Consider the following 18,277-nt stretch of genomic DNA (forward strand, 5'->3'; position numbering starts at 1 on the left):
TTATACGACAGAACATGATAAAATATACTGAAAAAATAATTAATAATCAATAATAATAATAATAATAATAATAATAATTAATAAATTTAGGTTATCATGTCAACTGACACTGAACTCAGATAAAGTTTGTTAGCATTCAGCCCAGAACCTTTTGTCTTCTTGTTTGCTGTATAAAAACATAAAAAATTAAGAGAATACAGAACTATAATTTTGCCTGTGGTTCTGTATGGGTGTGAAACTTTGTCTCTTACATGAAGGGATGAACATAGGCTGAGGGTGTTCAAGAACAGGGTGCTGAGAATATTTGGACTGAAGACAGATGAACTGATAGGAGACTGGATGAAACTGCATAATAAGGAGCTTCATGACTTGTACTCCTCACCAAACACAATTAGAATGATCAAGCCAAGAAGGATGAGATGGGCAGGGAATGTAGTATGAATGGGGGAGAAGAGTACTGCATATAGGATTTTGGTGGGGTAGCCAGAAGATTTTTTGCCAGGACACTGCCACAACCTCAACCTGTGTGACTTTCATTTAAGGCAAACCCTACAGTGAAATGTTTACAGATGTAACCCTCACATGTCAGAAAGCATGTTGCCTCCATTTTTCCAAAGGAACTCCAAAGCCTACATGTAAATCTTATATGACAGTGTTAGGAAAACATGTGAAATAACAGAGAGGTTGTATAGTATCTGAATAAGTTTCATTTGTGATGCATTTTGATTGTAGGTTTATTGGTTCTATTAACAGACTGAATATCAGTATGGAACCCCCCCCAAAATAACATGTGTGGTTTCCCCCCCCCCCCCTTCCTCCCTCCTCTCTTTCTTGTAAAATAACCTGATTTTGGGGGACTTCATAAAATTTTATTTCAGCATAAAGAATACATTATCCCCTATAAAAATGACAGCTGGCTATTAAAATATACTGTGAGTGATTTGTAATGTACACAACATTTGCACTTTGGATCATAAAGGTCAAATGGAAACTCAGAATGTCATAGACCCATCACCCATTTACCAATACAACTTTTATGAAGTACAGGGATCAACTCTAATGGTCTGCAAACAGATGGTAAATTGTCATCACTACAAGACTGCATGCAAGCCAATTTCTTCCTTGCAGCATAAAGAAACAACAGGATACCAAAGGAAGGAAGACTACAGTTTACGAACAATCAAACATCTCTCTTCTTTGTACTTCTAAAGAAGAAAACAAGAGCACATCTATGTTTACTAGATTCCTGTAAATAGTGAATATCCCAACTTATTACAGAGTTACATACCTTCAGGATTGAACACATGCTGCTTAGGATCTAGTTTGTGGGGGACTGATGCCACAGAAGATGTGCTATTAAACTTGTTTGCTGCAAGTGCTGCTGCTTGTCTCAATTCCAAATGCAGTGTTTCAATCAGCTGATGCGTACGGGGATCAGCCTACAGGACACATAGAAAGCCCATTCCTTCTTCGTATTTAATACTCAAAATGAATGTGATAATCCTAGTTTAAACATGAGAAAAGCCAAGAGAAAGCTGAGTTAATTCTGAAACTAATGAATGACATGTCAAACACTGTTATGGATCTATGAATGGTAAACATGAAAGATAGAGAATTAAGCAGTCACTATTTCTTTAGTGATAATATCTATAAAATGTCTGGAGTGACTAAAGGAAACCACAAACTTCCACGTAGGATATCTGACTTTCTGATGCAAAACCAAACTAAATATGCATATCTAGTCACTCTGTTGACTAACAGACAAGTACATTAAGAAATAGCCATAATAAATTAAGTATGTCACACTAGGCCTTTCAGACAACAGATTTAGCTACTTACCAGGTTTCAACAAATATATTTACTGCAAGTTACAAATTAAACATAAAACATTATACACTGCTCTAAGTGGAGAGGTTCATTATTCTAAGCACAAGTAAGTCCACTGCCCTGTTCATGGGTTGTTAACAGTATTATTTATTTAAGATGCCAGGTCAACTTTCATGACTGATGCTGTGTTGATTAGGTAAACATCCTGTTTTAACTGTTTCAACTATTACTTAACTGTTAGCTACTGGCTGCCTGTTTCGGAATAAATAGGGGATTCCAAACAATTCTCTACACAGTTCTAAATAAGTAGCTACATAATCTTCACCAAAATTTTGGAATGGAGAATAAAAGATACCAGTTTATTTTTTATGATGCAACACAAATTCTCTTCATATTTTTTTGAGGACTCAGCACACCTCATGTAATTTTAATAGCTTCTAAGGATCACAAAAATAATTTTGAAACAAATAAAAGGAGTACAAAAACTTACCTCATTCTCATTACGAAGAGCCAAGAGCTGCTCTGCTCTGATTGGCAAATTATTAACGAGAGAGTGTGACAACACAGAAAGCTGTCTCTGTAAAGACATTAATTCTCCACCTCCCCCTGCCGCCATCAGATCTTCTGGCAACATGTGTCCCATTCCAGCAGGTGGTGTATGAGAGCCATCAGCATGACTTGGTGATGTAATGTGCATACCAGCACTAGTTCTAGACGTAGGATTGTTAGGAGGGGTCAGAGATGACTCACAAGTTCCTATTCTGGGGATGGGCCTTCCTACAAGTCCCCCAGGAGGTGGAGAGGATGGCGGAGCTGGAGAAGGCCCCATGGTTCCACCACCTCCAGACACAGCAATAGCTGCTGCATATATAGCTTGGTTGTACGAATCTTCACAAGGTCCTCGAGAAGAAAACCCTGCTGCTTCTTTCTTCAGAGCTTTTGATGAGCTGCACAGAAAAGAACAGATGGCTTGTACGAATCTCAGTGTGTAACTAAAGTAACAGGATTACAAAATGTAATTTGGAATAAGGTAAAGAACTTTATTACAGTTTTTGCAGTTAATGGGTGCAGAACATTCAGAACAACAAGATTATGTCTACCATTTGTAAATGCTGATCTTGTCTCTTGGATTCAACCTACAAACCAGCTGGTGTGTTTTCCTTTGTCTTATTTGTGGGCAGAATTGTAGTAATACAAAATTTCAACATTCACCCAGACAATAATATATCGAAATATATAAATATATGTTGACCTTCACAGAAACCAGCAGTCTAGAGGGTCCAATTCTCACCAAAATGCGATTTGGCTGATAAAATTTTGTGACATTTGTAAATATAATATATTCACAAAAAAAAATCTGACACCCTGAGTAGAATTACATGTCACAAAATACCCAACTGAAAAATTAAACCTGTAGTTCAAAATAATTCAGAAACAAAGCTCCATAACTTATTTCTAGTATAACAGTCTCCTAAGTATGATTAGTATGAAAAAATCCCACTTGTTTTACAGCTTAACCTGGAACTGTGCACATAACATTTTACTTTTTAGGTTTTAGCCTTCTTTCCTTCTTTAAGGACAGAAGTTGACTTATAAAATCATGCTGTCTCTCTCTTCATTTTAGACCAATTTTCATGAAATTTGGTATGGATGTTATGCCATTATATGCCATTCCAACTGCATACTTTTTAGTTTCCTGCAACTGTCAATAACATGGCAGACACACAAACCTGTAATGTGGGAGCAACACTAAAGGTAAGGTAAAGCTGACCCCCCTGTGCTTCATTAAAGTATTAAGCCATAAAGACATATGGGGGAATGGAGGTACAGCTCCACCATTCTTGATTTCAGCACTAGCTGGAGTTAAGTGGCCAGTTTCATGCCTCGGTTGCATTACCCCTGGGTAAATCACCCCCAGCGGAGGCTGGATAGGCCCCAGAGCTGGCCTGGACACTGTGGAGCAACTGGACACAGTCTGGTCACAGTTAAAATCTAGCAATGACGATGAACACTTCACAGGAAGACTTGCACAAGTTTCTATGCACATCTCAAGCATAAGTTGTTATGCGTGCACCTCAGCAAGAAATTAAAAGTTTCAACACAAAAAATGCAAATTCACCAAAAATAGTCAAGGATAAAAAGCTGAACATCCATTTTTTCAAGACCATCTGTTACACTCACTAAAAGGTGAAGTCTGAGTATGTATGGTGTGGAGTTCCACACTGGTATGCAATTACTTCATCCCCTTTTTCTGACTGAAACTGTAAATGCCAAATACTACCAATAACTGGTCAGGCAATTCCTTTCTCTGTGTAAGTTGAGGAAATAGACTGCTGGTTTCGGCAGGATGAAGCAACACCTCATCCCAAACCAAAATATGGAAATGCAGGAATTCACTGTTGATGTTGCATCTCCCAGACCTCCATATTTAACAACACAAAACTTGGAGATTTTTTCTTACATAGAACTGAACAAAAATAGCCCTCTCACATAGAAATGAAAGAATATATTCAGAAATTAAGTTAAAAAGTTACTTTAGTAAATTCTTGCTGTGTTACACCAAACATGAAGGAAAGTTTTACTATATGCATCACCAAACATTGTCATTTTCAACATCTGCTACTATCATAACTGTAATATTTTCATACAAATAAAATTTCATCATTACTGGGTTGTATGATTTTTCAAGTACAATGTATATGATGGTTACAAGAGAAAACAATGCATAATGAAACAATTTTGTGGGACATGGTCATGGAAAAAATTTAGCATTGCATAAGACATTTTAGATATAATAAGCTGAGATACCAAAAGCTATGCCCTTCACGAGTCATAATACACAACACAGACATCAATTCCCAAACCATATACTGGTCAACATACCCTAACCCATCTCCTTTAAAATGAGCATGGAAAAACACATATGAATTTACAAAACACAATTACATGCAATTTAATTAATGTATCTGTAGTCAAATGAATGGAAAACAATTGTACCAGCTGTAACATTACTCAACACCAGTAAAAAAGAGAAAATGTTTCCATCACTACAAATATATTAAGTACACCATTTTCATTAACTGAAACGAGAATTGAATATTTGCAGACGATGCTTTGTCTCAAAGCAGATGAGGCTACTCCCGCTGTTTCATGAAATCCTATTCTGCAGTCTAAATTTTGCTGCCAAATGTACAGATACTGACATCGGTAACTATGACAGTTTGCTTGCACACTGATTTGAATCCTAATTTCCAAAGTAGCAGAAATTGGTAAGAGTGCAGCTGTGAGCAAGTCCTACCAAACTAAGGTTCCATCAGGATTGTCAGACCCAGGCAACATACAGATTGGGTACTACTGAATATTAAGCAGTAACCAGTCTTAAACATCTCTGAGGGTATGTCATACTTCAAATAGCAATCTTATAAAAATCAATCAATTCTGCAGTATGGCAATTCTGGCTTCCCAGCGTATGTAGAAAGTTGAATATAGTAAATGACTAAAGATGACATAATGATCTACATCAGTATCTGCTGCTGCTACTGATGATGATGATGATGATGATGCTGCAAGCTCAAAGGAGTTTTAGACACAGCACATCAACTGCAATGCTGAAGTTACAACAGGTATCAAGCATATATTTCAGGAAAGAAAAAATTCTTGCCTGATGGCTGTACTATACAGGTTAACTTAGAAATCTAGTATGATTACATTTTTGCCCCCTACACTGTGTATAAAACACATGGAATGGTAAAATGACCTTTCCTTGTACTTTACTTTCAGCATATGTTACTCCCTTACAGCGTACTTCTTCAGTATTTTGAAAAGATGGCAAAAAATTAAAATGACTTAATAATGACATGTTTCTGGGATCTGGTTTTCTCATAAAGATATGATGATTCCCATTTATATTAGTTCTACATATTTCAACTGATATATATTAATGTGGCTTATTATTATATATATAATAAATTTGTAGTAGAGTTTAATGTTCTATGCATTCATTTCTAGTATCGGAACTGACACATTCTGATGTGATTTATGTAACTACTATTACATTACAAATTTATAATAAACTACAGCATTCTGGGTAATTATATATTATTAAAGGCATACCCCAACTTGCAAACATAATGTGTTCTTTGAAATGTGTTTTTAAGTTGAATGTTCTTAACTTGAAATAATTACTTTTGTAATAAATATAGTTAAATTCATTAATGTTAATTTTTTAAAATGTTCATTAAGTGTTGGGTTCTGCGTTCGTTAAACGAATTGGATGTCACAATTTATTAGTCCATGCAATGTTTGAAAATATGAATTGTTCGTATTCAACTATCCGAGGGAACGAATTTACTGAACTACTACATCAGTAAAACTTTTGCAGTTCAGCATTCATATTGCACATAGAGTAACATTACTCAAGAAAAGACCATGCAACATACAGTATGCGCCAAAAATTACAGCACTGAAATGAAAAGATGTCCTGTTGATACCACTGTCTATTCATGTGAAGGCCCCTTGCATGACAGAACCTTCTCAAATCCTGAAGAAATGGCCCAATCACCATGTCGCTGTAGTGTTCTTGGGTGATGGTAAGAGCATTGCCTTCCTCATCCTCAATGAAATAAGGGCCTAATATACTGTGTGCTGAGACGACACATCATATCGTCACACATGTACTATGTAGCGGTTTCTGGACGATAACATCTGGCCGCTCAAAACAAATGAAGAGGGTTGTCTGGGGATCACTTCCATATGAGCAGAAATAATACTCAACTATGAATACTTTTTCCTCTTTCAAGAGACCCATTTCCAACAACTGCACAACACAACTTCCTTTTCAATACTGGAAATACGTGCGGCTGGAGCTATTCCCCGTCGACAAAAGCACATGCACGTTCGAGATGCGCGAGTTTCAGTACTGAATATTTTGGTGCATACCGTATTATTCTGTTCTTATGTTTGAGACTTAATAAATTGTTAATGTATAACATAAAGATGACAACACAAACACTGAAAGCCCTAAGCAACTACAGGAACCAAGATCAGAAGCTCAATCAGAGCTTTAATCTTGGTAAATGAGAGAAATAAATTACAAAGAATCAAGTTCCACCAACTGCATCACCAACATGCTGTACCTGTGAGAAAAGTGAAGGGATGGAATACTTAACAGTTAATTCTGGTTGAAATACAATTACAAAGGCCTCTTTTCTTTACAGATTTCAGTTTTATAGATCAGCACCATCTTTGTTACTCCAACAATATTCACACTAACAAGTTCTTATGGTTGAAATTAATATTCCTGCCACTTTGAAAACTACACACATCAGTATGTCCTACATTCAATAAACTTTCATGTTAATTATTAGATGAAGCACCAAACAAGTGTAAGAAGTGTTTATTTAGTGGCCAAAAATAGCTTTAAAATTGCCCATTCTGCTTTTACACAATTTCTACCATACATATTAGTGGTTCTTCACCCCTCTTCACAACACTCACTTTCTGTCCAAGGTCACGTGGTTTTTATGGAGTTATCACTTACATTCACACGCTGTGGCATATCTGCTCAAAGCAAGAACTGTGGAGCCAGAGAAACAGCCATTGCTAGGTAATGCCCACATGCAACAATAAAGGAACTGTTGTGATAAAAAATGTGAGACATACAGTCATTGCTATGGACAGACTGGGTAAGCACGTATACAGTGACGTCACACAACAACACAGGTGGTGTTGCAAGCAGCATTTTCTGTAGGTCCACCCTGAGGCTATATAATGAGGATCTCACACAGCTAGAATTAGAATTGAGAGAGTAGGCGGTTGAAGGTGATTGAGAATAATGACAAGAAAGGAATTAGGCTGTGCAAAGAAGACTTCATGTATGACTTTAAGTTACAGTGAGACTAGTATGAATCTGTTGCCAGGAAACAACTACTGGAGAGTGTAACAGACTGAGGACATTAGTGTGTCTAACACTGAACTGTAGGGTAAAGGTAAAATTGTCCCTGTGCTTACTAATTAAGTACTATACCATGAAGGCACATGGGGGAGTGGATGTACAGATCCACGTTTCTTTACTTCAGCACTAGTTGGAGGTGAGTGGTCAGTTTCATGCCCCTGCCACTTTACCTTGGGGAAAGAGACCCTGGTACCCACTGAATAGGAGGTTGGGTGGACCCCACAGCCGGGATCTACACATCTGCTCCCCATATGACTTCATGGCCTAGTGCTTAATTAGTTAAGCTCATGGACAACAGGGAACTGTAAAGTGTGGAAATAGCAATAGTGCTGTAATTGCCTGTAGTTACAAGGTGAATGTATAAGGTGTCAATAAACCCAATCATCTAATCCAAAACCCATCTATATGTCGCACACTTCCCCCTACAAGTGACAATATGTTTCAGTCAACAGCATGACCATCAGACAATATATTAGTACTGTCCATGAGCTGGTAAACTGCTAGATTTTACAATCCATTATCATTCATCAAAGCATCAAGCTCCACTGATTAAGTGGATTTTAACCTTCAACTGTAATCAGACAACATCAAAACTTCGATAAATAACAATGGATCATAAAATCTAGTAATTCACAAATTCATGGACAATACCAATGTATACCCTATGGTCACACCATTGACTGAAGTATGTTGTGAAATAACTTAACACATAAATGTACATTGTGTGCATAAAACCACATTGCCCAGGACAAAAGTGAGCACTGCGAAGAACTGAAAAATCACTACTATTTATTCTACTACCGCAACAGAATGCTAAAATCAATATTACTTTGAATATAACACACCCCTGAATTTAAGACATATCCAATTTTTATATGAAGGTTTTAGGACAAAATTAGATAGGTGTATTTATTTCAATGAGTTTATTTAGAACACATCAATTAAAAAAACAAAATACTTAGAACACATTTAAAGTGAAAAGGTAAAGCTGTCCGTGTGCTTAATGAATACTTTGCTATGAAGGTGTAAGGGGAGTGGATGTATAGATCCACATTTTCTTGACCTCGGCACTAGCTGGAGGTGAATGGTCAGCTTCAAACCCCATGGAAAGAGCCTCTGGTACCCTTTAGAAAGGAGACTGGGTGGAACCCAGGGCCAGTCCGGATGACTTGGAAAAGAGAAAATTTTTGACTCTACTGTGACTCGATCTCCAACCCCTCGGTCACAGCCAGCCTGTAGCCAGTCACTATACCAATTATACTATACCTGCTCCTTTTAAAGTGAAAAGTAATGGAAAACATACAAAATGGAAATTTAAAACTGTTATTAAAGGCACATTCCTTTCCGTCTTTCTCATTTAATCAGAAATTTCATACAATGATCTTCTGTTGCACTCACATTTTCTAAATATGATGCACCCTCACCATTTTGTTCAATGACGTCCCAAAGAATGCCATATTGCATTCCATCTTCAGCATTAGACAAACAGCACTTTAAAAACGATTTTGGAATAATACAGACTGGAACTTCTTTCCAAGCTTTTCATATCCACTCCAATATTACTGACGCTGATGTTCCTTTGATGTTTGGAAGCAAGGAGGGTTACTCTGTTTCAAGTTTATCACCAAAATTTTGAGAGGAGAATATGAAAACCATAAAATTCAGAGGCAGGCCCATGTGCTTCACCAGATATGATTGTAACCCACGATCTAAGGTATACAACAACCCAAGCATATCAAGCAAATATACTCAACAGAGAAAAGCTTTTATGAAGCTAGCAGCCATGCAGTCAAGAAATTTCCCACACTTATGGTTCATTACTGTGTTCACAGAGCCCCTATTCAGATACATCTAGTACACACAGCATATCTGTAAGATCCATTTTAAGAGCATCCTCCAACCTATGTCTCTCCCAAGTGGCCTCTTCCTTTCATATCTTCCAACCAAAATGTTGTATTAATCTCTCATCTCTCTCAAGTGTCCTACATGCCCCACCTATTTCATCTTCCTCAATTTGGTCATCATAATAATATTTGGTGAAGAGTACAAAGTATGACGTCTCTCATTATTCAACTTCCTTCCTTCTGTTACTTCTTCTCCCCTACATCCAACCATTCTCATCAGCACCCTCAAACCACATTCTTCCATTAGGATACAGGACCAAATGATACCAAATTGATCCATTTTTTACTCTGCATATGTATGGTTAATAATGTGGAAATGTCAATAATTCATGCAGGTTAAGTCTCTAAAATGTATCTCCATCTTTTTTTATTGCTAGTGGGGTGGGACTAAGTCCCTTGTACTGCGGCCACTTCTGGCCTATTGTACCAGCCCCAGATGATAGGTGAGGGTGATTGTGGAGCAATTGGTGGAATGAAGATTGGCAGGGCAAACCGAAGTACTCGGAGAAAACCTGCCCCAGCGCCACTTTGTTCACCATAAATCCCACTTGACCAGACCCAGGATCGAACCCGGGCCACCACAGTGGGAAGCCAGCAACTAACCGCTTGAGCTATGGCGCAGCCTATCTCCATCTTACACAGAACATTGCTGCAAAATGAGTAAGACACCTTTGTATCACATGCTAAAGATACTCAGCTGAAACCTTTTACTATCAGATATTCTGATGGTTTCACAGTTTTTCTCAGTCCCTCCAGGTTGGACCTGGATGAGCAACTTAAAGTAGGTTTCAACTGCTCCTTCCCAATTCCTATATCACACTTGTCTTTCTTAACAATCACCGTATTACTTTATCGTTAAACAGCATTCCTATTTAAAAACATTTGCATATAAATTACATTTTGAAACTATCCTGCAGTTCTCCACCTTTAAGAAATCAGAGAAGACAGTCCCACAAAAGTAACATAAACGGAATAAGAGACTGTGAAACTGTCCATGTGAGCGGAGGATAGGCATTCTTTGTAGAGGTTATGTAGTGTTGAATGGGATGTGAATGTGCTCACTGATGTTGACTGGATAAAACATGAAAATACCACAGCTTATTCTGATATACTACATTATCCTACCAATCATGTGGAGGAACTGATGAAGAGCACAAAAATTTCAGTTATGAAAGACAATCATCAGGAGACATAATTAAATTCCCTCAGACATTTGAGGCAGGCCATTCTAGTAGATGAACTGCATTAAAATCACACTTCTAAAGATAAAAACTCTTGCTGAGAAAGCAGACACTTTGTGATCATGGCTAAAACATGGCTTGAAATTTTCAGATAGCATTTTTAACATCTGTCTGGAATATTTTCAGTGTCTTACAGTGTTGCTCATCTCTCTATATGCTGAAAAATGATGTTATAACATACTGTCATTTATGAAAGCTAGCAAAATTTTATTTATTTACTGCCAAAGGGTCCTACTCTATACTGGAATTTAATGTAGTCTCCTTACAGAATCTTGAGCTCTCAGAGTAGCAAACATATCATTATAATGCTTTACTGTATCCCCACTACTGAAGTATCAAATCTCAGTTCAATATCTGATACAGCCAGAACACTACACGCATCCTAGTGCAAAGACATAAGGAATACTTTCGCCAAAAAGAAAGGGGAAGGGGGGAAATCAAATAAGCAAAACAACCAGTACCTCAAGTATATTACTGAGAGAGCTTATTTCTGTAATTCAAAACACAACCCCCTGACCCTGAAAAAGCTACTTAGTATGTTATGACAAAACATTTACACACAGTACATTCAAAATCCCCTGCACCATTTCCAGGCAAGTACCCAATGACACAGTTCTTGAATTTGAAAGAAAAAATTCTTCAACAATTACCTTTCACACAAGGTCTGCTTCGAAGGGGTGCAGTTGGGAGATCTGCAAGTAATTAGCCAATAGATTCTCAGTTTCTCAATCAAAAATAATAATAAAGTAGAACTAAAAGAGAGTGAACTTAACAAAAACTGAAAGAAGAATGTATATAAGAGAACGTTTACATTAATCCTTGACATTCAAATCAAGAAAAACAAGAGGAAAATCAGTAAACTATGCAAAGTCCTATCATATTAGTAAATATAACATTTTAAAACTAAACCATTACATGAACTGCAATGCATATTACACAGTTAAGTAACACAACTTCTCTACAGAGTTCATGAAGTGGACGCATGCAGACTGTGACCATAAAGCAGTTGCCTGGATTCAACAGGGCCAAATATTGCTGCTTACAATAATGTTACAAGCAAGCCCTACACCTTCATTCAAAAATAAACAGCAAAAGGCTTACAAAATGTGTATACACAAAGAATGCTTAAAAAAATTACACCAGCTATGTACCCTTACAGGAGCAAAGGGTAACTTTATTTGTGTCAGTAATGTGAACGATGTACTAAACTGAACGCAAGTGAAATGGTGGTACATGGATCAAACACCATGAAAATAAATGTGATCTGTGAAGAATTTGCAATGGAGGAAAGAAAGAGACACACCATATCTCTTATGTTAAAAATTATTTTTTTTGTTCTTTTCATATACTAATTAAAACTGTACCCAAAATAAAAAATTTATATCTCGGAAACTGTCATATACATTTCTGGTTTATGTCATCGGAAAGGAAAACTCTGTATGCTTTCTTTCATGCCTGGCTTACATGCATACACCAGATGGTGACCTTCAGTGAGCTCAGTAACGATGACACCACAGGAACAGGTTCAATGCGTGTTGTGGCTAGCAGAGTCACAATCTCTTAACAGTTGTCCAGCATCGTTTTAGAATGCAATATGGACGTCAACCTGCTATATGGAAAAGCATTCGGATCTGGGACAACAAACTGAGGACTGCAGGTAGTCTGTTGCATGTATAATTGCCCAGAAAGACATGGACCTCTCAAGAAAATGTCAATTGCATTAGAGAACATTCCAGAGAAGTCTGCGCAAATCAACAATTCATGCTGCTAGCTTGCGGTTACAAATTCCACGTTCAACAGTGCATAATGTGCTATATAAAAGGCTCTGCCTAAGACCGCACAAGATTCAAATGATTCATGCACTAAAACCGAGTGACCAAAGAGCACACACAAACTTCGCTGTGGACATGCTAGAAAGAACTGACGTGTCATCCGATTTCCTCCGCCAAGTGTGCTTCCTGGAAGAGGTGACGCTCCATATCAATGGAGGTGTAAACAGGTAAAACTGAAGGATTTGAGACAGTCAAAATCCACATGTCACATGTGAGTTGGAGAGAGGTAGCTCCAAAGTGAGCCATGTGGGACGGCTTAATGCACGACAAGTTGACTGGACCATTTTCTTTTCAGAAATGGCTGTGGCCGGACATTCATACTTGGACATGCTGGAGCTGTATGCACTACCCCAATTATCATCTTGAACTATCCTCCAATAAGAAAGGGTGCCACATTTCAGCCATGTCAGGTATCACCTTGACAGAGAGATGACTGGGAGATGGATTGGCAGAGGTGGACCAATCACTTGGCCTCCTATGTTGCCAGATATAACCCCACTGGATTTTTTCTTTTAGAGTTAAGTGAAGAACATTGTCTACCAGGTTAAGACAAATAAGGGGCACCGTGGCTATGGTAACACCAAACATGCTTGAAGCAATGTGAATGAGGTCAAATATCATCTGGATATTTGTCGTGCCACCAAGGGAGTCCACATTGGAATTTATTGAGAAAGTTATATACTCAAAAAAAAAAACTTCTGATAGTTTCCTTTTCTATTGGTGTACCCATAAATGTGAGATATAATTATTTTATTTTGGATATGTTTCATCTGGACCACCTGTATATTTCAATGTGTCTAAAAATTAATATGAACACACACTATTTTATATTTCTTAAAAAGTTGAATGTGCAGCTTATTCAAGGGTTTGGGGCATTCAAGTTAGAATATACAAAAATTAATTTTGCCCGTGGCTTTGTATGGTTGTGAAACTTGGTCTCTGACATAAAGGGAAGGACAGAGGCTGTGCCATAGCTCAAGTGGTTAGTCGCTGGTTTCCCATCACAGCAGCCCAGGTTCAATCCCAAGTCTGGTCAAGTGGGATTTATGGTGGACAAAGTGGCGCTGGCGCAGGTTTTCTCTGAGTACTTCAGTTTCCCTTCCCAATCTTCATTCCACCATTTGCTCCACAATCACCCTCACCTATCATCTGGGGCTGGTACAATAGATCAGAAGTGGCAGCAGTACAATGGACTTAGCCCCACCCTACTAGCAATAAAAGAAAAAAAAGGGGGGGAGGAACAGAGATGGAGGGTGTTGAAGAACAGGGTGTTGAGAATATTCGGATCAAAGAGAGATGAATTGATGGACGGTTGGAGAAAACTGCATAATGAGGAGCTTCACAATTTGTACTCTTTGCCAAGTCAAATGATCAAGTCAAGGAGGATGAGATGGGAAGGGGATGTAGCATGAATGGGGGTTAAAAGGAATGCATATAGGATATTGGTGAGCAAGTCAAAAGGAAAGAGACCACTAGGAAGACAAAGATGCATGTGGGTGGGCAATATTAAAATGAATTCTAGAGAGAGAGAGAGGATGGCATGGTATGGTATGGACTGGATCAATCTGGCTCAGGGTAGGGACTGTGGAGAGTACTTGTGAACACAGTAATGAACTTCGGGTTTCATAAAATGCTGGGAACCTCTTGAGTAGCTGCACAATTGGCAGCTTCTCAAAAAGGGCTCGGCTCCGTGAGTGAGTGGGGTATTCAAGAAAATATGCTATTACACATGTAGCATTCAATGAACATCGAAAAATAAAAAGTGGCCTAGAGACTGCATGGCAGATGTAACTGCTAGTTTCATTAATACAAATGAACACCACTGGCACTACAACTGACAACCTTAACAACTTACTGTAATCATGGGATGTGAGATTTATGAAAAGAATCTATGAATTTATCACTTGAAAAGACATTCGATGTGAATAATGTGTAAGGTAGTCAGGACCTTCTCCATTGAAGCAATAAAAGTTACATTTAGGGGGGGGGGGGCCTTCAATACTTTTACAATGAAAAGAAACAAAAAAAAAATCCGTGATTTTAGTCCGCAAGCGAACTATATCGACCGAGTGACCGCCGCTTGTCAGCGAAGTTTGTGCCAACTTTTAAAATTTCAGCCTAGAAAAGTTGGAAAAAACAGTCTTCCCTAGCAAGTACCCTGCCACATAACCAATTCACTCTTTATAACTATTCTGAAAAATCAAGGCATAATATTTTGATGTGTCCAATATGATTGCAATCCAATATATGGTTAAAAAGAACTTTTCCGATACCCTTGTGATTAATATCAAGGCACAGCAAATGAAATAGAAATTTCCAAGTTGCTTATATGAAAGGCATATTCTATTCTCTGTATCAACATTCAGATTTTCTTCACAGAAATACTTTATATTCCTACATTAGGAATCAGTTACATTCTGCTACTTTCTAACATAAAACCCAGAGCTGTAGTCCATCTATACTTGTTACGACAAAGCTTTTTTACATTTAATCAGGAATATTCATTCAGATGTGTTAACATACTAATGAAACCCCACAGAAAATTAATCCGACTGATTTTCCTCTCTAACCTTCATATTTTTCTGCTAAACTTTGTACTCTGCTGTATTATGTTATACTGTTAAATATACAGACATTTCAATATTGAAGAGTTAACTTATGGAATAGCTGCTTGAGTTTTCATAATCATTTAGTGTGGGCACATTTTACATCCCTGTTTGTCTTACAAAATGCCATGTAAAATATATTATAGAAAATGTTCTCTTCCTGAAATATAATGCTCATTCCTAATATTATTTTGCAAGCAAATACTTGGGAGATCACTGAAATTAATGAACTTATTACAAAATGAAAGTCAAAATGGCTTATGTGCATATGTAGCATTCACTTTATATGGAATAGAAAGAAAAACTTAATGTTAATACTCTGACATACAATGCCAAGGCGTAACAAGCAGTGGATATCTGTACGTGAATGTTCCTTGTGTCCAGTATGAGATGGGTTGTGGGAGATTCACATTATACTTGTCTACAGTAAATACTGTACTCACCCGCCAATGTCCAATCCTTCGTCGAACACTTTGTTAGAAATTGACTTGTCTTTAAGCAATGTAGGTTTGCCTGGAGGCAGGTTCTGAAGAGATTCCTGCTGTTCCTTCAATTGACGACGGCGCTTTTTACTCCATAACTCATGACAATCTTGCCATGTTGGTAGTTCTGGTGGAGGCATCCTATGCAAACACACAGTCAATTACATTCATAGTAACTTCAGCTGCTCACCACATTTCAAATGTACTTCCCATTTCTTATTACCTTACCAAAATGTACTTGTAAAAAATAAAAAGCCATGAAGGCCCATAGAGGTGTGAGAGGTTGAGGCTCCCACATCTTCTAGACAGTGGGCTGGTACTCATTTGTGTTAGATGCTGAGTCAACCTCAGGGACATAGTGCAGCTGAAGGATTAGAATTAGTAACCTTAAAAATTATGTAATAATAATGTCATATACAAATCCTGCAATGTACAGAGTGGGGCACAGAAACTTCCTTTTTTTGAAGGCGAATAAAAGAAAAATTATTGCTGATAGACAAAATTTATGTTTAGCTAATGAAAGAACATACTTTAAAGTTTTAAATCATGTAGTCGTAAACAAAATATCTTAAAGGTGGTGGCCACCGTTCTCTCTGCACTGATGCAACCGTTTTCTGAAGTTCCCTTCTGCACATTCCAACATGTGCACTGAAATTTGGGCTACTTCCTGCTGAATAACATTCTTCAGCTGAAGCAGGTTTTGGGGACGATGTTTAAAAACCTCTGCCTTGAGGTATCCCCATAAAAAAAATCAGGGCGTTAGATCAGGTGAGTGCACTGCCCACGGGATGTCACCTTGAAGTGAGATGAGCCGTGGCACCATCCTGTTGGAACCAGACATTTCCTAGATGCATATATTCAAGAGCTGGTTCGAAAAAGTTTATAATCATGTCCACATACCGCTGTGAATTGACAGTAACTGCATGATTGTCTTCTTCAAAAAATTAAGGGCCCATAACTCCAACTCTTGACAACGCACACCATACTGTCACCTTTTCACTGTGAAGTGGCCTCTCATGGAGCTCTCTGGGATTGTTACCACTCCAATAGTGCATATTCTGCTTGTTGACATATCTGGATAGGTGAAAATGTGCCTCATCACTAAAGAAAACAGTGCATCAGGGGGTAAAGTTTCCAATAACGTTTTGCACGCCGTTATTCAGTTCTGGAAATCACATGGTGATAATTCTTGTACAACAACCATCTTATAGGGATGGAAATTAAGATGTTCGTGAACAATTCGGCCCATTGAATGACTGGATATGTCTAGGGCGACTACATGTTTGCAAGCGGAGTGTCTTCGAGTTCTCAAAATCGACTGTCGAACTGCCTCCACATTTTCTGGCGTCGTAACAGTCTGTTGTCGTCCTGATGATTTTTTCACCACACTCCCGGTTGTCCTAAATTTCTCTACACACAAAACAATCGATTTCCGGTCAGGAATCGGACCTCTGGGCTTAATTCCAAAGTGAGTATGGAACGCATGCAGCACCGCCACGTAGGAATTGTTGTTTGAAAAATAGGCTTCAACAGCAAACGCACGCTGCTCACTCGTCCACCTCATGTTTCCTACTGAGGGATATTACATAGAAACTTCCACGACTGCTGCGTTCGCCGAGCCTATCCCCACTTTTCTGTGACCTCCACTCCCTTCACAATGCGTCTTCACAAAAAGGAAGTTTCTGCGCCCACCCTGTACGTAGGTCATACCGAAAGTCATGAGGAACTTTTTTTGCATGCAACCTGGGAACAGCAGACAAAAAGAGTGTAAGGTGCTAGGTGGAACCAACTGTTGTGTTAACATTGAGTGTCTTGTGACGTCAATAGCTTGCATCATGTGACCAGTATCACTCCTAACAAAATGGCCGACAACGATATGTCGTTTCACCAGCATGCTGTCATCGAATTTCTTGTGAAGGCGGAAATCCCTGCTGCAGAAATTCACCAGAGACTTCAGTGTGCTTATGGAAGTGTGTGTATGGGTGCGAGCAGTGTTTGAAGATGGGTGAAACATTTTAAAGATGGGAGCACCAGCATCAAAGATGAACCTCGGAACGGTCTTCCTCGAACAGCCTCAACTGAACACAACAAGGAAAGAGTGGATGAGATCATTCAAGATGACAGGTGTGTGACTGTGGACACAATAGCCTGAAAACTTGGAATAGGGCACATTGCAGTACAGGAGATGATTGAAAGCTTGGGCTATACGAAAGTTTGTGCTCGTTGGGTTCCGTGATTATTGACCGAAGACCACAAAGGTCAGCGAAAAGCCATCACCTCAGAACTGCTGTAGAGATATCGACACAAAGGCGACGATTTTTTGCTCTGTATTGTGACAGGTGACAAAAGCTGGTTTCACCATTTTGAGCCTGAAACAAAACAACAGAGTATGGAATGGCACCATTTGCATTCCCCATCAAAAAAGAAGGCAA

At 38.3% G+C, this 18,277-nt stretch overlaps 1 protein-coding gene across 3 annotated transcripts in view; it reads right to left on the minus strand.

Moving 5' to 3' along the window:
• The window catches only part of LOC111865718 (cyclin-dependent kinase 12), a 73,325-nt gene that overhangs the window by 21,530 nt on the left and 33,518 nt on the right, over positions 1-18,277 (minus strand). For 2 of the 3 annotated variants that reach the window (XM_023853950.1, XM_023853948.1), the window contains 4 exons: positions 15,807-15,986; positions 11,576-11,617; positions 2,318-2,774; positions 1,289-1,439 (listed from right to left, as the gene is read on the minus strand). In XM_023853950.1, coding sequence (XP_023709718.1) covers positions 1,289-1,439; positions 2,318-2,774; positions 11,576-11,617; positions 15,807-15,986 — 830 coding nt within the window. The remainder of the gene's footprint in view (positions 1-1,288; positions 1,440-2,317; positions 2,775-11,575; positions 11,618-15,806; positions 15,987-18,277) is intronic. The other variant, XM_023853949.1, reaches the window with a different exon arrangement.

Source organism: Cryptotermes secundus, unplaced genomic scaffold (genome assembly GCF_002891405.2).
Source record: "Cryptotermes secundus unplaced genomic scaffold, Csec_1.0 scaffold150, whole genome shotgun sequence".
Lineage (NCBI taxonomy): Eukaryota > Metazoa > Arthropoda > Insecta > Blattodea > Kalotermitidae > Cryptotermes > Cryptotermes secundus.